Source organism: Bos javanicus, chromosome 4 (assembly GCF_032452875.1).
Source record: "Bos javanicus breed banteng chromosome 4, ARS-OSU_banteng_1.0, whole genome shotgun sequence".
NCBI classification, from domain to species: domain Eukaryota; kingdom Metazoa; phylum Chordata; class Mammalia; order Artiodactyla; family Bovidae; genus Bos; species Bos javanicus.
The window spans coordinates 16,258,955-16,280,859 of NC_083871.1; the positions used below are offsets into that span (position 1 = coordinate 16,258,955).

General features: G+C 41.9%; 2 protein-coding genes and 1 non-coding gene across 7 annotated transcripts in view; 2 read left to right on the forward strand and 1 right to left on the reverse strand.

The window, feature by feature from the left end:
* Positions 1 to 2,336: 2,336 nt before the first annotated feature.
* Positions 2,337 to 2,408, forward strand: TRNAC-GCA (transfer RNA cysteine (anticodon GCA)). Its single transcript has one exon. It is a non-coding gene; the product is annotated as a tRNA-Cys (tRNA).
* A 1,398-nt stretch (positions 2,409 to 3,806) lies between these two features.
* On the reverse strand, positions 3,807 to 7,057 carry RPA3 (replication protein A3). Of its 2 annotated transcripts, none has more exons than XM_061413546.1 (4): positions 6,903 to 7,057; positions 5,702 to 5,752; positions 4,787 to 4,895; positions 3,807 to 4,194 (listed from the first exon to the last, which is right to left on the reverse strand). In XM_061413546.1, the coding sequence occupies exons 1-4, from the start codon at positions 6,999 to 7,001 to the stop codon at positions 4,112 to 4,114; spliced, it is 342 nt and encodes a 113-aa protein (XP_061269530.1). In that variant the 5' UTR covers positions 7,002 to 7,057; the 3' UTR covers positions 3,807 to 4,111. The 2 variants fall into 2 exon arrangements, with proteins under 2 accessions (XP_061269530.1, XP_061269529.1); XM_061413545.1 differs by having other exon boundaries at positions 5,678 to 5,752; positions 6,903 to 7,055.
* A 121-nt stretch (positions 7,058 to 7,178) lies between these two features.
* Positions 7,179 to 21,905, forward strand: part of UMAD1 (UBAP1-MVB12-associated (UMA) domain containing 1) — a 297,864-nt gene continuing 283,137 nt past the window's right edge. For 2 of the 4 annotated variants that reach the window (XR_009735792.1, XR_009735791.1), the window contains exon 1: positions 7,201 to 7,396. The gene's annotated coding sequence lies outside the window, so the exon portion shown is untranslated. Of the gene's footprint in view, positions 7,397 to 21,905 lie in introns of all 4 variants that reach the window. The other 2 variants (XM_061413541.1, XM_061413542.1) reach the window with 2 other exon arrangements.

Genomic DNA, 21,905 nt, shown 5'->3' on the forward strand with positions numbered 1-21,905 from the left:
TTTCCTTTGGGCATAGGAACAGACATCCCAATCAGAGCCAAGAGCGAACTCAACAACATCTGGATCTTAAAGGGTCTAGTGTGTTCTGGCAACAGCAGAGCAGTGCTGGGGGTTTGCTTCAGGGGAGAGCAGGATTTGAGTCTGAGGTGAGATGTGGGAAGGTCTGGACGACTAATTAGAGCTGTGGACTTGACTAGTAACTGGGGAGCCTCTGGAGGTTGTTGATTTTGTATTAAGTGCATTTTTTATTTTGGAGTAACTTTAGATTTATAGAAAAGTTACAAAGAAAGAGTTCCTCCCCTCACCCCGGGAGTCTCCTTTTATGTTACCTTATAGTTTCCTGGTACATTCGTCAAAACTAAGAAACCAGTACTGGCCCATCACTTTTGCTCCAGGTTTTATTCAGATTTCACCCGTTTGCCCATCAACATGCGTCTGTTCCAGGAGTCAGTCTGTGATCCCACATCGCATTTAGTCATGTCTCCTTCGTGCTCTGTGACATTCCTTCCTCATTACTTGGACAGTTTTGAGGGGAACCGATCAGTCTGTAGAATGTCCTTCAATTTGAGTATGTTTGATATTCACTCATGGTCAGACTGGCATAACCCGTTTTTGAAAAAATAGCACAAAGGTGAAGTGCCTTTCTTACCCCATTATTCATGGGCACATGGTTATCCACATGTCATCACTGGTGATGTTAACCTTGTTCACTTCGTTAAAGTCATATTGGCCAGGTTTCTCCCCTGTTAAGCTTCCCAGGAAGTTTTCCCCTTTTCACACTTATCTGGTTTTTAAACTTTGTAGTATGTTGATTATAATTGATGTCTGCTGCTAGCTAAGTCACTTCAGTCATGTCCGACTCTGTGCGACCCCATAGATGGCAGCCCACCAGGCCCCCCCGTCCCTGGGATTCTCCAGGCAAGAACACTGGAGTGGCTTGCCATTTCCTTCTCCAATGCATGAAAGTGAAAAGTCAAAGTGAAGTCGCTCAGTCGTGTCCGACTCTTCGCAACCCCGTGGACTGCAGCCCACCAGGCTCCTCCGTCCATGGGATTTTCTTCTTTTTTTGTTTGTCCATGGGATTTTCCAGGCAAGAGTACTGGAGTGGGGTGCCATTGCCTTCTCCGATAATTGATGTCTAATGCAACTCAAAGCAGTAAGGCCAGTCATATATTTAGGGCTGTTGGGATAGCTCAAAGTGAGAAATGACAGCTATCTGAACTTACAGTGGCAGTGACAGTGAAAAGGAGGAGAGGCATTCAAGCTTTTCTGGCCAACAGAGTGGCTTATGGTAGCTTTGAAAGAAACAAGACAAGTCAAGATCACTTCACACCCATTAGGATAACTCTGAACAAAAAGATATTAAGTGTTGAGGATGTGGAGAAATCGGAATCCTCAAACACTGATGCTGGGAATGTAAAATGGTATAGCCACTTTGGAATAGTCTGGCAGTTCCTAAGAAAGTTAAACATACTTACCATTTGATACAGCAATTCCTCTCGTAAGTATACAAAGAGAAATAAAAACACAGGTGTATACTGAAATTAATGTTCATAGTTCATGAATGAGGTTATTAATGTTCATACATGAATATTCATAGTTCATTACAGCTAAATGGTGGAAAACATCCAAATGTAGAGCAGCTGATAATGGATGAAAAAAATGTGGTATATCCATACAGTGGAGTATTTTTTGTCCATAAAAAGGGATGAAGCACAGATGAACCTTGAAAACATTATGGTAAATAAGTCAGTGACAAAAGGTCATATATGATTTCATTTATATGAAATATCCCAGACGGGTAAATCTACAGAGACAGAAAAGTCGACTGGTTCCTTCTTAAGGGCAAGGTGGTGGTGTAGAGATTGGGCCAGGACAGGTAAGTCATGATGAAAACGTTCTAAAATTGACTGTAGTCATGGATGTACCACTCTGTGTACTAAAAGCCACTGAACTGTACACTTGAAATGGTGAATCATATCTAAAAAATTATTACTAAATGTCAGGCAACACACGGCAGGGGAGCTGCATCTGTTCAAACAACACTCTTTCAAGCCAAAGTTCATAGGTAACACGGGGGCTAGAGAAATGGCACCATAAATCATTAGTATAAAGGATTCACTTGTCAGAAGTACCCTCGTCATTTAGTCCAGTTTACTAAACATAGTTGTTCAGGGGTTTCAAACAGGACACCTTTAACATTTAGTGTTTTCCGAGGTTAACACAATTGCGGGCTGACCCCTTCTCTGGCATTGAAGACAACACTGTGTTATTGAGATTGGCTGATGTCCCTCCTACACCTGAATTTCAATTACAGTTGTCTTTATGTAGGGACTTCCCTGGTGGCTCAGATGGTAAAGCGTCTGCCTGCAATGCGGGAGACCCAGGTTCAATCCCTGGGTTGGGAAGATCTCCTGGAGAAGGAAATGGCAACCCACTACAGTACTCTTGCCTGGAAAATCCCATGGACAGAGGAGTCTGGTAGGCTATAGTCCATGGGGTCAGAGTATATGTGTGCTCAGTTGTGTCTGACTCTTTGCAACCCCATGGACTATAGCCTGCCAGGCTCCACTTGTCCATGGGATCTTCCTGGTGAGAATATTGGAGTGCAATTGCCATCTCCTGTTCAAGGGACCTCAAAGGATCTTCCTGACCCAGGGATCAAACCTGCCTCTCCTGCACTGGCAGATTCTTTACCACTGGCGCTGCCTGGGAAGACCAAAATTGTCTTTCCTTAGTGTAATAACATGCTTTACCATGAGTAGCTCCGTTGCTTAAGTAATTTGTAGGATATCTGGGGATGAAATTGAAGATGTTACCAACTTAAATATTCTTGGCATGATCTACAACCTGAATGGATTTAGAATTTATTTCCTCACTGAAGAAAATGGGTCAAGCCATAAAACCTGTGGCTGTACAGGTCACCAATTACTGTTGTACACTTGCAACATGTCACCCGGGTTGGTGGTATAAGTACAAGAATACAGAAATTTCAAATTGATTTGGACTGTTGTTATTAATAAAATCCTGAGAAAGAGATGCTATGATGGTTACTTTTTACGTGTCAGTTACGACTGGGCTAAGGGATACCCAGATAGCTGGTAAAACATTATTTCTGAGTATATCTGTGAGGGTGCTTCTGGAACAGATTAGCATCTAAATCAGTAGATTGAGTAAAGATGGCCCTTGCCGAAGTAGGTGGGCATCATTCAATCCGTTTATAGGGTTAAAATACAACAAAAAGGCAGAGGAAGGGCACATTTGCTCTCTCCTTAAGCTGGAATGTTCATTTTCAACTGCCCTCTGACACTGGAGCTCCTGGTTTTTGGGCCTTTAGACTCTTGCACTTACAGCAGTGTCCTCCCTGTTCTCAGGTCTTCAAATGTGGGCTGCAAGTGACACCATCCACTTCCCTTATTCTCAGGCTTTTGGACTCACACTGTGTACCACTGACTTTCTTGGTTCTCTAGATTGCAGATCGGGTGACTTCTCCACCTCCATAACCATGTAAACCAACTTGTGTAACAATTCATTTACATATACATATCCACATATATCCTATTGGTTCTGATTCTGTAGAAGCCCTAATACAAGTATTCAAAAATTACAGATGTTGGATTCTGTTTGCTTTTAATATCATTGTTTTTTCACAGTGTCAAGGAAGTGATTAACATGGTAATCATGGTTCATGATGTAGCAGTACATTCTTAACCAGGGTTTCATTTGGGAAATGTTAAGTCCTGACCTGACAGGTATTAAATTCCAAGTTTGTGCTTGAACAGGTGACTGAAAGAAGAAGAACGATATGACCAACAGCACATAAGTTTTTATTAATAAAGCAGAAAATATAAGTTCAACCAAATGTTTTTTTTTTTCTTGCATTTAATCTGACCATATGCCAGAGAAATTATTCTTTATGAGAACTTAGGTGAGAACTGTCAATAAGCCAGTTCTGTCAAAAATGGCACACTGGAATATCTAATAAAGTTAGGTAAATGAAATTAAGAAGAGAACAAATTAAATATTAAAAATCACAGGAATTGCTCCTTCAAATATCAGGGGCCTCCTTTAATAGTCTTCAGTGTAGCTCACGGGCAATCATCAAAATAGTTCAACCATACTGCACGACTCCCAAAGGAAAAAACTGAGGGAACTCATGGGTAATCTTCACAGCCTCATTGTAAAGTCCAAGATCTGAAAGAAATAGGTTAGCAAACATTTAATCTACAGTGGAAAGTTGTAACATCAATTATCATTTAAAGAGTTCTACCTGTTTCTCTTTTCTCTCCCTTTTAGAAGAGAGAACTTATTTTCACAATCCATTTGCTAAAACTGTGATATAGGTCATATTTATTTAAGTATGGTTCCAAAAAATAAAAGTCATGCAGTAGAACTTCCATGATTTCCAAAATTCATGGAGTGTAACTTCCATTTTGACTCCCATCGTACAGGCACCATTCTTGCCTGGTTGTGATTTAGGTGTTGTGCATTATTTGATGCCTTTATATATTAAAATCAAATAAAAAAAACTATTAACAGTATTTTTGTTTTGTTTACTTTGTTTTAAAAAATTCTCTTTCCACAAATATTAATCTTCATTGTGTTTCTTATATACAAAAGCATTATTTAGAAGTAGGCCAAAATGTCCTAGCATTTTCCTTTGGGATCAAAAAGTGATACAGAAATTCAAAGTGTAGCAGGACTGAAACTTGAGACCAAGACATAGCAAGTTAAAAATAAAGTTGTTTTCCTCCTAATTACATGAATTACAGAATGTTTTATTTACCAAAAGGATGATTATCTTCTTTAAACTGGACATAAGATGCACACATAATGGTTGCCTTGGCCGTTACTCTTCCAACTACTTCCACGATTCCAGAGATTTCTTCATCAAGCTAATACAAAGAACAGAATACCAACTTGGTGTTATCACATTTTCAGCTGATAATTAACTTGGAAAATTGTTTTAGATTTTACTAATCTTTCATGTAACAAAATCATTTTAAGATTTATCAATGCAAAAATGGAATTGTAACTTGTTAAAAATGTTGGAGTACTTATCACTGTCAGCATGTCACCAGTCCAGTAACCTTTAGTAGTGGCTTCAGGTCTAAAGCTACAGTTACATGTTTAAGTTGAAGACAAAAATCATTTAAAGATACTGAGACTGTCCAGTATTTCCACAAGGAGTAATTTGTTTAAAGGACTTATTGAAAGGAACTTTCTATTATTTATATTTGTACAGTGAGTTCTGTATGCATTAACCAAACAGTACACACATCTGTCTTCATAAAAGACGAAGAAAGTGTACCATAAACATAAACCGTAAAAGCAAGTGACAACCGAAAATAAATGTAAATAAAAATAGAAAATTGAATTTAAAAAATGTGAAACTACGGAGGAAGGGAAAAGTGATTTAAAAAATAATTTTTTTCTTAAGTGATTTTCTGGTCTTTCATAAGGAATGAGAGTTGTCAGCATGTATTTAAAAATAACAGAGCCCCAAAAATCATTGGTTAGAAAAGTAAAGGGAAATGTAAAAGCAGGACACAAATTTTATTTGAGAGAAGTTTGATGAGCTGGTCCTTTATATGTCCACTCCAAGAATAAGAAACATCAGCAACAAACCAAATGAAGAATTAATTATAATATACATAGAATTAATACTTAAACATACAGGCTCCATCAACTCAATAGTTACATTTTTTCCTTCACCATCTGAAAGAATAAACATTTTCCCAGTGGGATGAATCTGAAAAAGAAACACATAATTTTTTTAAAAAGTCCATATAAACTGTTTAAAATCCCCTTAAAAAGACTAGAAGTTTGACAAAAGATGAGCAAATTGACCCACACTTAATTAGTGCACACAAAGCCATTTTTTTGAGCAGTTTAACTAGTTCACATTGTCTTGTGTTACTATACCTGATCAAACGATGCCTAAATTCGAATTTTAGATAAACCATTACCTTTTTAGTGCAAATGTGTCCTGTTAGTTTTATTTGCTAAATCTGGCAACCCAGATTTAGATCTAAGAACAAATTAGAAGAACAAATTAAGGAGGGTTCATATTATCTAAAAGTGAGATCTATTGGCATCCATGATTTAAACAGTATATATCCCACAGATGGTATGTTTTAAAAAATTAGACATGAGGAAGTAAAGAGAAACTGGTTATTAGAACATCTGGGTTCTACTCCCGCGAGACAGCTGCAAAGAATGCAGTCAGATCTGGTTTGAATGCCAGCTTTGCTACTTGCTGTGGCCTTAAGCACTTTTTAACCAGATGCCACTCCTACCCAATTTCCATAACTGTGAAGTCCAAATATACCTATTGCAAGAAGATAATGTGACTGAAATAAACTAATAAGTAAACTTTCATATAAAAGTTTTTTCTCGGTTCCCTGATCCTGAGCCTTTGGCCCTGTTTCTCACCAGTAGGATGAGGGGCTGTGCTCTTAACACTTGGGTAAGATAACAAACTGGCACTGGATCAGTAAAATACAATCAAGCAATGTTTCACAGAAAAGCGACTTCAACGATAAAACAAGGTTTGATAAAAGAGGAAACAGCATAAAAGAAGGAAACAAGAAAACTGGATTAGCTGTCAAGGCCGGCTAATAGAAAACAGATGGAGTTTTGTCTATAATTTCAAGTAAAAAACGAGGGCCGGACACTAGAACGGAGCGCGTTCGAAAAATTCGCGATTCCGCGCGCTAAGAGCCAAACATTGGGCTGCAGTGGTCAAAAAGTGTGCAAACAGTTGCGCTGCGAGAAATAAAGCAATTCGGGGCGCAGTGATGCTTTCTCTCTTCCACCCTCCGTTACCTACCCTGGGGCCGCCAGCCCGACGGCCACGGGGCCCCTCCACCCAAAAAGCCCAGGGCGGTGAGCGCGCGCACCTTCTCCAGCCTCCCTACGAAGCAGACCGGCTGGTCGATGAACTGAGCTAGCATGCTGGCGTTGATGCGCGCCTTGGGCGACTCCATCACGTCCACCATGATTGCAACGCAATGCAGCCGGCGGGAAACAAGCCGACCACTGAGACTGTGCTCCCAGCTGACGTCTACGGGGCGGATTCCCCCGGATCCAATCGGCGGAGACCAGCATTCTCTCTCCGCCAATCAAAAGTGCCGATATCTCCATAGCACTCGCGCAGTCCGGGACAGCGTGGAAGGCAAGGATGCGTCCGGAAGTGGGGACCGGCTGCTTAGTGACGCGCGGCGTCCCGGAAGTTACCCGGTCCTCTGCGAGGCGCGCGTAGGGGCAGGGCTTGGATGGGGCGGGGCTGAGGCTCCCTCCTTCTGAGACCTCGGTCCTTGCTGCGGCTGAACCCCGGAAGCAAGGTGGCGGGCTCCGGTGCCGGTACGACGGGGGACTGCGGCGCGAGCATAAGGTATCTCTTCTCGCGGGAGTCGCCGCATCCTCCCGGTTGCCATTTCTTCCCACGGACGTTTGCGGGAGAGGCGGGAATCGGTGCCTGTTTCGGAGCTGCGCCACTAGCTGTCTGTGTTTCCCCAGTTCTCCTGCAAGGGAAACTCGGAGTTCATGCTGAAATCTAGGGAGCTGGTCTCATTTTGACCCTCTCTCTCCTAGAGCTAGGAAGTGGGGTCCCCAGTGATTTTCATCGCCTTCGGGAAGCTCCTGCAGCTCGGTGGCCGAGGGTTGTTGATTTTCTGCCCTAGCTGCGTCACTTTCCAACGTCAGTTTCACCACCTGTGAGAGGAGGGGCCGCGACCCTTTCTGGTCCCGACATTCTGGCCCCACTGGAGGTGCGGGTTTTCTCACGTCACCTCCGTGTCAGGAGCGAACTGAAGCGTTTGGGAGTGGGTGAGGGAACGGTCACTGGACTGAGAGAGGAGATGGATTCAAATGACTCTTAGATCCTTAGCAGGTGCGCTTCTTCCCGAGACACGATTTCCCTCTCCGCAGAATGAGGTTAGGTAACGTTCATTGCAAAGTCCCAGCTGATTTAAGTTTTGTCCATATGATTCACGGACTCTCTCTTCTGAATTCCCAGTAATTTTCCCTATTGCTTTTCACACCTCAGGATTCTGGAGGGGAGATCGCATGTGAAAGACAACCTGTTTGCAGGAGATTTGGAGCGGGGGGTGGATTCTTGAATCTGTTGTTGGCTTAGGGCCTTTATCCTACGGGATTTGGTACCTGCCTTGCTAGGGATATTCCAGAATGAGTGCTCATAAAAATACCTGCCAAGGATGCTCCAGAAGTTGGAGAAGTGTTTTTTTTTTTTTTAATTGGGATGTTATTATTTTTTAGGAAACCGAATCCATGAATTAGCCTAAAACCATTAGGATCCCTATCTAGGGTCTCGGGTTTAGTCCCACAGTTGCCTTAAGCTAAGAAGATCCTGTTTGAGATGCCACTCAGCACTTTAAGATGGAAATCTGATATCTTAATTAAAGGATAGTTCGCCTCTCTATTTAGCAACTTAGTATTTATGTACATATTCTTACCTTTTAATGTTGCTGTTACTAAGACAAGTTTAAAGGATTTCATTAGCAGAAATAGGGTGCATGTCAGTGGGTATATAAGAAAGTGGTTGCAAGTCAGTAGAGTCTGTGCAAAGCTTTCACATCTTTTGCACTTCAGTGATGTTTGGAAACCAAGTTGATTGCGTTATACAGGGAGGAGTACACATGAACGTCTTTAATAGCAATTTTTTTTTTTTAAAGAGCAGCCCCTAAAGTGCCAGATCTCAATAGCACTTTTATAGCAATGAAAAGAACCACTTTTACCTACCAAGAGCATTTTTTTTAAAAATATGGAGATGAGCAAGAAGATATTTTCAAATAGCTTCTTGGATATTTTTTCGTTCACTTAAAATTTATTGTGTAATGCCTCAATGCACAGAGAAGAGTATATCCAACTGATATGTATAGTTTCCAGAGAAATGAACCCAGTTGGACCTCTCATTTAGCTAAAGAAATGGAACTTTACCAGTTAGGGGTTGTCATTTCCTCAGTTGAAGTCCTTCTCTCACCCAGCTAGAAATAAACACTATCTTGAAATTTGTGTTAAGCACCCTTTTTTTTCTATATAGTTTTATCATATATGTAGCTGTTTCTAAACAGTGTGGTACCAATTTATCCTCCTGTCAGGAGTGTAGGAGAATTCCAATTGATCCACATCACCTCATAGGCCAGAGTAGATGTTGGGAAATCAGCCATGTAGTCCCCATTCCAAATCCAAAGAAGTGGACGCACAAAGGGTCTATCTTCATGAACTCAGCTCCCTTTAAAGAGCCTTCCTGGAAGTCCTTCACAACTTGACTTTCTACTTACTAGGTTAGGGACTTTTCCTTCTATTCCTAGTTTGATAAAAGCTTTAATTGAGTGGTTATGAAATTTGATCAAATGAATTTTTTTGCATTGAGATGATTGAATATATTTTCAATGTTGAATAACATTCTCATTCCTGGAAGAAATACAACTTGGTTATGATACATTATCTTTTATTCTGTATTCTTGGGTTTGATTTGCTATTGTTTTGTTTAAAATGATTTTTGTATTCATGTTCATGAATGAGATTGGTGTGTAGTTTTTCTTTCTCGTGTAGTCTTTGCGAGATTTTGGTATTATTTAATATTAGCATTACAGTAGTCTCATGAAATGGAGAAGGCAATGGCAACCCACTTCAGTACTCTTGCCTGGAAAATCCCATGGACGGAGGAGCCAGGTAGGCTGCAGTCCATGGGGTTGCTAAGAGTCAGGCACGACTGAGCGATTTCACTTTCACTTTTCACTTTCATGCATTGGAGAAGGAAATGGCTACCCGATCCAGTATTCTTGGCCTGGAGAATTCCAGGGACGGGGAGCCTGGTGGGCTGCCATCTGTGGGGTTGCACAGAGTCGGACACAACTGAAGTGACTTAGCAGCAGCAGCAGCAGCAGTCTCATGAAATAAGTTGTGGAATGTTTTCTGTATTCTCTAGGGTTTTATGCAAAACTGGAGACACCTGTTTTTTGATGTTAGGCAGAACTCACCTGTAAAACATTCTAGGTTTGGTATAGTTATCTTCTATTGTTGCTTAGTTCTTATGTCTGACTCTTTTGTGACCCCATGGGCTATAGCCCACCAGGCTTCTCTGTCTATGGGGTTTTCTAGGCAAGAATCCTGGAGTGGGTTGCCATTTCCCCTCCAGGGAATCTTCTGACCCAGGGATCTAACCCACGTTATCTTAACGTGGATTCTTTATCATTGAGTCACCAGGGATACCCATAATTAACTGTACCTGCTGCCTTGGGCATAGCCCACAAATGTTCCTAAGTAGATTTCAGTAAGTTCTAAGTATTTTCTAGTGTCTTACATACTCTCTGATTCAAGGGCTGTTTTTGTTTCCAAATATATAGATTTTGGGCTTCCTTGGTGGCTCAGTGGTAAAGAATCTGCTTCCAATGAGGGAGACTTCGATTCTATCCCTAGGTGGGGAAGGTTCCCTGAAGGAGGAAATGGCAGCCCACTCCAGTATTCTTGCCTGAAGAATCCCATGGACAGAGGAGCCTGGTGGGCTACAGGCCATAGGGTCTCAAAGAGTTCGACACAACTGAACAGCTGAACACACACATAAAAGTTTTACTTATTAAGGTCGTTTTGTTCTTAATTTACAGTGTAAATTGCATTATCCTCAAATGGTATGGTCTGATACTGTGAAAGTATGAGGCTTGCTTTAAGACTTATGAAGTATATGGACAGCTTTTTGCAAATGATTCATGTATTCTTGAGAAAAATTTGTGTTTTCCAGTTACTGGATCAAGCTTGTTAATTGCAGTGTTCAGCTGTTTCTACTTTTGTTTGATTAATGTCTCAATTATAGAGATAATTGCAGATGGTAGCATTGGCAATTTCTGCTTGAACTTCTGACAACTTGTGTTATATATTTTTGAAGATGTGCTTTTCAGTACACACAGATGAAGATTATGAAGGAAAATGGTGCAGTGAAGTAGTGACTATTTCCAATCATGCTTTTTGCCTTAAAGTTAATTTTGTTGCTAATACTGTTGATACGCTGGCTTTCTTATGGTTAAATTTTCTTTGTTGTCTCTTTTTCTGTCCATACTTCACCTAAGGGAGGCAAGACTTTTGAGCTTTAGCGTTCATTTCCTCATCTCTTTGGTGGCTTATTGGAGTGCTGACCTGGTAAGTCTTAGCTCAAAGAGGGAGCAGGTTGATAGCACAGTACTGACAAGGGGATTTTGTAGAAACTAATGTCTGTGGCTGGCAATTTATGTAAGTAAATATTGAAACATCTCCAGTCAATAATATTCAGGTAACAAAAGACATATTAATGTCTCTGGTCAATAAGTTGATGCCAGCCTGTGAGTTCAAGCAGTTCTTCCCTAACAGTGTGCTTCATTAACCAGTAGGCTTCCATTCGGACAGAATTTCCCAAATGTGTGGAGGTTGGATTCTTTTTATTTTTTTCAAATTGTAGTTGTATACTTGATTTGCAGTATTGTTAGTTTCAGATGTACAAAGCGACTCGGTTTTATATTCTTTTCAGAATCTTTTCCGTTGTAAGTTATTGCAAGATATTAAATACAGTTCCCTCTGTGCGTGTGTGTGCTTCGTCACTCAGTCGTGTCTGACTCTTTGCAACCCCATGGATAGTAGCCTGCTAGGCTCCTCTATCCGTTGGGCTTCTCCAGGCAAGAATACTGGAGTGGGTTGCCATGCCCTCCTCCAGGGGATCTTCCCAACCCAGGGATCAAACCCAGGTCTCCTGCACTGCGGGCGAATTCTCTACTGTCTGAACCACCAGAGAAGCCCATAGTTCCCTGTGCTGTACAGTAAATCTCTGTTGCGTCTGTTAATCCCATATTTCTAATTTATCCCGACTCACTCCCTTCTCCCCTTTGTTAACCCATAAGTTCATTTTCTATGCCTGTGAGTCTTGTATATATAATTTTGGATTATTTTTTAGATTGCACGTGAGTGATGTCAAATAGTATTTGTCTTTCTCTGTCTGACTTCGCTGAGTGTAATGTTCTTTAGGTCCATCTCTGTTGCTTCGAGTGGCAATGTTTCGTTCTTTTTTCGTGACCGAGTAATAGTCGACTGTGTGTACATGTGCGTACGCACACCACCTCTCTGTAAGCCGGTCATCTGTTGATGGGCCCTGGGGTTGTTTCCAGGCCTTTCCTATGGTAAATAGTGGGGCTGTGATCATTGCTGGGCATGTATCTTTTCAAATTAAAGTTTTCATCTTTTCTGGATATATGCTCAGGAGTGGGATCGCTGGGTCATATGGTAATTTTAATTTGGTTTTTAAGGACCCTCTGTACTGTTTTTCATAGTGGCTGCACCAGTTTACGTTCCACCAACTGTGTTCTCCACACCCTCCCCAGCATTTTAGTTTTCTGTAGATTTTTTGATGACGGCCATTCTGACTGGTGTGAGGTGATACCTCCTTACGGTTTTGAATTGTATTTCTCTAAACGTTAGCTGTGTTGAGTATCTTTTCATGTGTCTTTTGGCCATCTGTATGTCTTCTTTAGAAAAATATATATTTAGGTCTTCTGTTCATTTATTGATTGGGATATTTGTCTTTTCAATATGAGTTTTATGACCTGTTTGTGTATTTTGGATATTGAGTCCTTATTTGTCAGATTGTTTGCAAATATCTTCTCCCATTCCATATGTTGTATTTTTGTTTATGGTTTCCTTTGCTGTGCAAAAGTTCTTAAGTTTGATTAGGCCCCATTTGTTTATTTTTGCTTTTATTTCTTATGCCTTGGAAAACTGATCTAAGAAAATATTGGTACAATTTATATAAGAGAATGTTTCACCTATGTTCTGTTCTAGGAGTTTTATGGTATCATGTCTTATATTAAGGTCTTTAAACCATTTTGAGTTTATTTTTGTATATGGTGTGAGGGATTATTCTGATTTCATTGACTTGTATGTAACTTTCCCAACACCATTTGTTGAAGAGAATCTCTTTTCTTCATGGTATATTCTTGCCTCCTTTGTTGAAGATGAATTGATTGTAGATGTGGGTTTATTTCTGGGCGCTCTATTCTGTTCCAGTGATCTACATGTCTGTTTTTGTGCTGTTTTGATTACTGTAGCTTTGTAGTATAATGCAAAGTCTAGAAAGGTTATGTTGGAGAAGGCAATGGCAGCCCACTCCAGTACTCTTGCCTGGAAAATCCTATGGACGGAGGAGCCTGGTGGGCTGCAGACACGACTGAGCATCTTCACTTTCATGCATTGGAGAAGGAAATGGCAACCCACTCCAGTGTTCTTGCCTGGAGAATCCCAGGGACGGGGGAGCCTGGTGGGCTGCCGTCTATGGGGTCGCATACAGTTGGGCATGACTGAGTGACTTCACTTTCACTTTTCACTTTCATGCATTGGAGAAGGAAATGGCAACCCACTCCAGTGTTCTTGCCTGGAGAATCCCAGAGAAAGGGGAGCCTGGTGGCTGCCGTCTATGGGGTCGCACAGAGTCGGACACGACTGAAGTGACTTAGCAGCAGCAGAAAGGTTGTGTGGAAGCTGGATTCCTTTTTTCTGAGAACACTAGTGTTTGGTGGATCGCAAGTTCTTTGCCACTTTGCTTGTTATGGTTTTTCCCATATACCTCGTTTGATAAATTTATGCTCTGTGACCTTGTGGTATTTGTGTCGGTGTTGGCCTGATAACTTTCAACTTTTCCGTGCTCTTATGTTTTACGTGTATCTTTTGTAAATAGTGCATATAGCTTGAGGTTTAGTTTTTATACCTTTTGTCCATTTGCATTGATTGTCATCACTGATGTTTTTGGATTCACTTTGGCAGTCATTTTGCACTTCTTGTGTGTTCTGCTTTTTGTTGTTGTTTTCTCCTCTCTTCTTTAGATTTGACTTTTTAAATTTTTTCTGTAATTCTGTTTTATTCTTCTGTATTATATATTCTGTTATATATTCTTTAAAAAAACTTTGTGATCACCCTTTAATGAGCACATTAAAGCCTAAAGTTACTTTTCTCTGTGTTAAGATGAGAACCTGTAACTCCACGGCCCTTTTTTCAATTGTATGCTTTGTCTACAGTTTTAATTCTACTTTAATTAGGTGTTATTATATGGTTGCTTAATGGTAAGAATCTGCCTGCAATGCAAGAGATGCAGGTTCAGTCCCTGTGTTGAAAAGATCCCCTGGAGAAGGAAATGGCAACCCACTCCAGTATTCTCGCCTGGGAAATCCCATGGACAGAGGAGCCTGGTGGGCTACAGTCTATAGGGTCACAAAGAGTCAGACATGACTGAGCAACTAAGCATGAACACATTATCTTATGCAGTTAATATTTGTTTGGAATTGTTCATATGTATCATTTTCTTTTTAGTTTTTAAGACAAAGAATCTGTCTTTACTTTTTATTTTTACATCTCACCTCTTTTTCTGTTGTTTCCCCCTGCCTTTTTCTGAGGTACCTTCTTTGTAAGTTTCTTCAATGGGAATCATTGGTAGTATGTACAACAGTTTGTGTTTCTCTGAATATGCTAATTTCATCTTTGTTTTCAAAAGGCAGGTTTATTATCTATATAGAATTCTAAGTGGACAATTAATTTCTCTTAAGGCTGCTGCTGCTGCTAAGTCGCTTCAGTCGTGTCCGACTCTGTGTGACCCCATAGACGGCAGCCCACCAGGCTCCACCATCCCTGGGATTCTCCAGGCAAGAACACTGGAATGGGTTGCCATTTCCTTCTCCAATGCATGAAAGTGAAAAGTGAAAGTGAAGTCGCTCAGTTGTGTCTGACTCTTAGCAACCCCATGGACTGCAGCGCACCAGGCTCCTCCATCCATGGGACTTTCCAGGCAAGAGTACTGGAGTGGGGTGCCATTGCCTTCTCCATCTCTTAAGGCTACTCTGGTACTATTTTACTCTTAATTTGCTTTTCATTTAAATTGTGATTTTGTTATAAGCTTTCATGTCTGTATCTGCTTGATCTTCAGTTTGTTTGTAATGTGTACTGAAAAGGGTTCTTTTAGTTTTGTGGTGAATATGTTGTGCTTTGTGAATCTGATAATCTTGTCTTGATCAGCACTGGGACATTTTCAACCATTATATTTTTGAGTATTGTTTCTCTCCTATTCTCTAACTCCTTCTGGAAATCCAGTTAGAAGTAAGAAGTAAGGGTGTGCTTTTTACCTTTGTTTTATGATTCAGTGGTTTTGATTCTTTGTGCTGAATTCTGGATAATTTTTTTAGATCTTCCAGTTTACTAATTCTTTATGCAGTTATGACTCATCTGCTATAATTTCAATACTAGTTTTTTTTCTGGAAGTTCTGTTTGGTTCTTTATACACATCTTAGTTGTTATTTGATGCTCTTTTGTCATAGTTTCAGATCTCCCTTTATTTCTTCATATTTCACGGAGTGTAAGGTGAGTCTGTTTAGAGCCTGGTTTTGATATGCACAGTCTTTATGAGTCTGATTCTGTAGAGGTTTTTGATTCTGTTTGAGTCTTCCTTACTGTGGCTTGTATCTTTATTTGTACAGTATTTTTTTAATTATGAATTCATGTTTCTTGGAACTTTGTTGTTGACTTTTTTGAGGTTTAGTTTGAAGGTGTTGTCCTCCAGAGAGAGAGATCTGTGTTTCCTCCTTCCAAGGTTGTTGGCTCCCAGACTTTGTCCTTGTTCCCTGTGGTGGCAGTGGTGGTTTAGTCGCTAAGTTGTGTCCAGCTTTTGTGACTCCATGCACTGTAGCCCCCCAGGCTCTTCTGTCCACGGGATTCTCCCTGTGGGACCTGGGTAATTAAAACCCAGGCTTTTAGCCATTAGCAATCGGTAACGCCTGCAACGAAAATGTTAACTATAGTCCTTGCATATAACCTTGTGGATTTATAGATTCTTGTGTTTTCTGGCTTCTATAGATTTTCTTTATTCTTTTTGGGGGTTAGCATACATTAAAAATAGATATTTATATTTAAAACATTACCACAAGTGCCCTTTTAGAGAGCCACTGTGGGGATTCTGTTAGTTGTTAGGGATGACGAAGTGTCAGTGAAAGTGTAGCAGTGCGCCAGGGGGCGGCAAGAATTCAGGATGAAGGTCTAGGGTTGGTTTTTCTCCCTCTGTCTTGTCTTGTCGTTGCAGAGAATTGAAACGACAGACTACTCATTGCTCAAACAGGCATGGTTTATTAAGCAGGCAGCAGCAGTATTTTCTTGAGCTTTTTGTCTTGTAACAGAGACTTGGAAGGGCAGACTACCTACAGCTCAGTCAGAGCTCTCACATCTCTAGATGGGAGAGGGGCCAACTCCCATAGGAGTGAGTGTTCTCCGCTCCTTTTGGCTTCCCTTTTTATATCTTTTGTCTTTGACCCTGTATAGTCCCTGGAGCCTGATTGGTTTTGCTGGTGCAAAGTAGGGCTTTTACCCCCACCGAGTAGGGTGAATGCTGAAGGCCAGTCAGGGAAGGGGCCGTGTTTGGGTGTTTTCTCCCCAGGGTTTCTCGCTCCAGTCTGAGGCTTCCCCTTTCTGTGGGCTTTTCCCTTTCTCTGACCCTTTCGGGGGCTTTTTCTAGTCACTGTTTTCCTTTAACCACCATTTTGGACTCCTCCTTCCTTACTCTTAACTACCTGACAAAGGTAAGTAGACACAAGAACTTGGAATGTCCTCCTTATATGCCATGCGGAGGAGTTGAGCTTAGTAGTGAGGCTGGCGGATCAAGGGAGTGAAGTTTGACATTTTAGGTTGAGTATTCTGGGTTCATGATGATGAATGGCTTGAACTATAGTAATCAAGGTGCTTTTGGTACAAGTAATATGACCTCTTTAAATCAGCTTAAACTTTTTTTTTTGGTTAATTGTGGTAAAATGTACATAACAAAATGTTACATTTTAACCATTTTTAATTGGATGGCTCAGTGGCACTCGGTGTATTCACGTCGTGTGCAGCCATTGCTGTCATCCAGCTCCTGAACTTTGTCGTCATCGCAGACTGAAATTCCGTGCCCATTTTACCGTTGACTACTCTAGGTACCTCCTGTAAGTAGAATGACACAGTACTTGTCCTTCCTGTCTGGCTTATTTCATTTGACGTCTTCAAGGTTCTTCTATATTGTAGCAGGTATCAGAGTTTCGTTCCTTTTCATGCTGAATTATAGTCCATTGTGTGTAGTGAATACTACATTTTGTTTACCCTTTCTTCTTTTGGGGTACATTTATCAAAAGGAAACTGATTAGAACTTTTTTGGGTTAGCTTGACTGACCTAAAATTATTAGCCTCACAAAGGACTGGAACCATGAATAGGAAAGCTTTTAGAATCCAGGATGTCTTCTTTCTCTTTTTTAAAAAATTTAATCAATTTACTGACTTGTGGCTGTGCTAGGTCTTGTTGCTGCACACAGACTTTCTCTCGTTGCGACGAGCTGGTGCTGCTCTCTACTTGCGGTGTGCCGGTTGCTCACTGGGGTGGCATGGAGCAGCGGCTCCAGGGCGCACAGGCTTCAGTAGTGTGGCATGAGGGCTCAGTCTCCCTGTGCCATGTGGGATCCCCCTGGATCAGGGATTGAACCCACGTGGCCTGTATTGGCAGGTTGATTCTTAACCACTGGACAACCAGGGAAGTCCAGCGCCAACTGATTATCTCTCAATTCCACATTGAGTCTTGCTTGCCCAACTGTGTGACATGAAGCTGGATTCTGCAAACCATTTTCCTTTGGAATATTAGGCATTCCCAGCAGAGGGCCCTGAAGGAACACTGCAAGGCTGTTGTGTCGGGAAGACCCCTCCCTCCCAGGCTCCAGCCCCCATTACGACCTTTGGCAGGAGCCCAGCTGCCAGTTCAGAGGTCAGGTTGTGACCCTGAGGCCTCGCCCTGCCCTCGGCCCAGCTCCAGCCTGCTCTCTGCTGAGTTCCTCCGCTGCTCCTGATACAGTTTCTGTCCCTCCAAGGAGGTCTGAATCCCCACAGTCTTCATCTTGTGGAGTGGTGTGCTTAACTACCTTACGGTCCACTCTTCTTCAGCCTAGAGATAGTGGCTAACTTTTTTTTGGGGCGGGGGGCTGGAGTTTGCACTGCTGTTTTTCTTTGAAATCTTATTCCTTATGAGTATTTACTTCCTGCTGCTGCTAAGTCACTTCAGTCGTGTTCGACTCTCTGCGACCCCACAGACGGCAGCCCACCAGGCTTCCCGTCCCTGGGATTCTCCAGGCAAGAACACTGGAGTGGGTTGCCATGTCCTTCTCCAGTGCATGAAAGTGAAAAGTGAAAGTGAAGTCGCTCAGTCGTGTCCAACCCTCAGCGACCCCATGGACTGCAGCCTTCCAGGCTCCTCCATCCATGGGATTTTCCAGGCAAGAGTACTGGAGTGGGGTGCCATTGCCTTCCAGTTAACAATTCATTGTATTAACATTTTCCCTGCTCAAACAACTGGTGTGATTTCTATTTCCTGACTGGACCCTGACTGATATACATATATGATCATTTTGCAAAAATTTATCAAGCTTTATACTTAAAGATTGTGCACTTCACATATCTTATTTTTGGTGTACAATTATCTGAATTGGTAAATACACTGATACATAAGAATAAATGTTCAATGTGAATTATTAAAAGGCCATGAACATATTACCTCTCAGTTGCTGTTATAGATTGTTTCTTGCTAATTTTAAACTAGAGACTATATTTAAAGAGTGCACATCTTGTAAACTTTTAAAATATTCAGCAGTGGTCCATGAATGCTGTTAATTTGTGGAATAAACAAAAATAAGCAACCCCCCTGCCCCTTTACAAATCTTACACGCTTGTGGAGGTAGTATCATAGAAAGGCTAAGTAGCATCTGTTATACACTTTGAAGACTCTAAACATCTCAAAGCAGGTTTATTTCCCGTCTACCCCAAGATGGCACTTGCCTCATACAGGTGCTCAGCAAACATCTAATGAGGTAGGACACTTCATTGACAGACAGTAACTTTGGCAGGCTGCTGTTCAGTGGCCAAGCCGTGGCTGACTGTTATGCTCCCGGGGTCTCCTGCCTTGAGCTGAATTCTTTACCAGCTGAGCTGTGTGTGCTGGGAATGACTCAGGCCTGAACACTGAAGCAATACAGCACAGAGTAGAGGATACAGACCTGGATTAAATCTTGATACTTGATACCTAAGTGACTTTTGGAAAAATTATTCATCCGTTCCAGAGCTGCAGTTTCTGTAAACATGGGAGATAAAAACATGGACATAAACATGGGAGATAAAAAAGCTTCATGTGGTTATTTTAAGCATTAAGTAAGATTTGCATACGTAAAGCCCTGAGCACAGTGTCTTGTTACACTAAGTATTTAAATAACAGATTGTGACTTAAGTGTTAATAGCGTGACCAAATTGTCCTAAAGTATCTGTTGGACATCTTAATGATGATGAAAAGTAAGATAATGAAGGGGGATGAAAACCCCAGGGTGCTTCCCTAAAGGAGGGAAGTATGTAGGCTTGTCTGAGAGCTGAGATCATGAACCATCTGGGTGATGGTATGTTTTGCCCAGCTCCGCTCAGCAGCCTGGATGGAGGAGACTGTATCCTCCTAGAACAGTTTGAGGGTTGCCAAGATACTGTCTGTACTGTTCAAGAGCTTCAAGAGAATTTTCATCAGAGAGATACTCTTCCTCTTGATCCTTGGGTCTGTATTTTCCCTTCCTTCTGTTGATTTCATTGAAGTGGGTGAGTGCGGCTTCTTCCGTCTTCCTCACTGAACTTTCTATTGCAGGCAGCTTCTTGTTTCTGTGTCTAGTCCTGGAAGATATATGGTTGCATGTGTTCCTTGGCTTGTTCTGTTCCCAGGGGCTAACAGGCACTCATTGTGTGGCTCTGCCAGGCTGAGATGGAAATTTCCATGGCGCACGCAGACTGTCCAGGTCTCTGAATGAGTTAGAGAATTAGGAGCAGTTTGCCTGGAGAATCTCCATGGACAGAGGAGCCCGGCTGGCTACAGCCCAGAGGGTCCCAGAGAGTCATACATGACTGAAGTGACTTAGCATGCACACATGTAATTCTTCAGCCATGAAATAGTATCTGTTACTTTCCTGCATTCTGCTCATGGAGCTTTTTCTCTCTGGGACCCTGTTTTACAGAGTCGTCCTTGGGCAGTTATGAACCATTGCCCTCCTTAATTTTCCCTCTTGCCTGCCCAGGCCAATAATTACTATCTTGGAATGAGGTAGATCTCCCAGGAGAGGGGGAAGGTTAAGAAAGGGAATCCAACTTTGCCAAACTTCGGAAGGAGTTCCCATGCAGTGACCTGTCCGGCAGCCTGTCTTTTTCTGGTAGGTAGAGCTCCTGTGTTTCAGAACTAAGTTCAGGCAATGGGGATGTGGTTCACTCTCCTCCTGCCATTTGCTTGTGTCTTCACTTACTCACTCATCCTTGGATAACATTTCGGAAGATGAAGCACAAGACAGGAAGTATGGTAATGAACTCTTGGGTCAGTTGAGCTTCTTGGTTGTGCAGTTGATGCACCTTTGACTCAGACTATGGCATATGGTGAGTAGACTTTGGCGTATGTTTGATAGAGTTATTGCCAGATTTTGTCTTGTGTTTCTTTCTGTGCATTTTGATGAAACATTGAGGGGAGGTAAAACAGTCAGCTTTCTTATGTACTTAGGAGTGTGAGGCAAGCCTTCAGACAGAGCAGTGTTTGACTAGACTGTTAGCAACCTGTCAGCCACTTGCTTGGCTGGTGCTGGTTTTAACAGGGCTCGGCAGCATGCTTTGTGCCTGCTGGTCCTGGGAGAGGTGGTAGGGAGGCAGCCCAGAGGCAGCATGTATATGGGTAGTTCCTTGAATTTGGAGAAAGTGCCTTGTTTGGTTTGATTTTCTAGGGCCCACCAGTGGGCTTCCCTGGTGGCTCAGACGGTAAGGAATTCGCCTGCAATGTAGGAGACCTGGGTTTGATCCCTGGGTTGGGAAGATCCCCTGGAGAAGGAAACGGCAACCCAGTCCAGTATTCTTGCTGCGATGATCTCATGGACAGAGGAGCCTGGTGGGCTACAGTCCATGGGGTCGCAAAGAGTCGGACACGACTGAGCGACTGTGCTTTGACAGCAGTGTGCCTGGCCAGTATCTGGCCTTCAGCACTTGTTGGTGAAAGAAAAGTGAGCAAATGAACAAACGACTGAATTTTAGAAGTTTGTTTTTGTTTAGGGAGGAAGTACTTTTGATAATGCAGTTAGATTGTATTGGAAGTCAAATAATGTAGATATAATAGGCAAGAATGCTCAACCGCACAATTGCACTCATCTCACACGCTAGTAAAGTAATGCTCAAAATTCTCCAAGCCAGGCTTCAGCAATATGTGAACCGTGAACTTCCTGATGTTCAAGCTGGTTTTAGAAAAGGCAGAGGAACCAGAGATCAAATTGCCAACATCCGCTGGATCATAGAAAAAGCAAGAGAGTTCCAGAAAAACATCTATTTCTGCTTTATTGACTATGCCAAAGCCTTTGACTGTGTGGATCACAATAAACTGTGGAAAATTCTGAAGGAGATGGGAATACCAGACCACCTGATCTGCCTCTTGAGAAATTTGTATGCAGGTCAGGAAGCAACAGTTAGAACTGGACATGGAACAACAGACTGGTTCCAAATAGGAAAAGGAGTTCGTCAAGGCTGTATATTGTCACCCTGTTTATTTAACTTATATGCAGAGTACATCATGAGAAACCCTGTGCTGGAAGAAACACAAGCTGGAATCAAGATTGCCAGGAGAAATATCAATAACCTCAGATATGCAGATGACACCACCCTTATGGCAGAAAGTGAAGAGGAACTCAAAAGCCTCTTGATGAAAGTGAAAGTGGAGAGTGAAAAAGTTGGCTTAAAGCTCAACATTCAGAAAACGAAGATCATGGCATCCCGTCCCACCACTTCATGGGAAATAGATGGGGAAACAGTGGAAACAGTGTCAG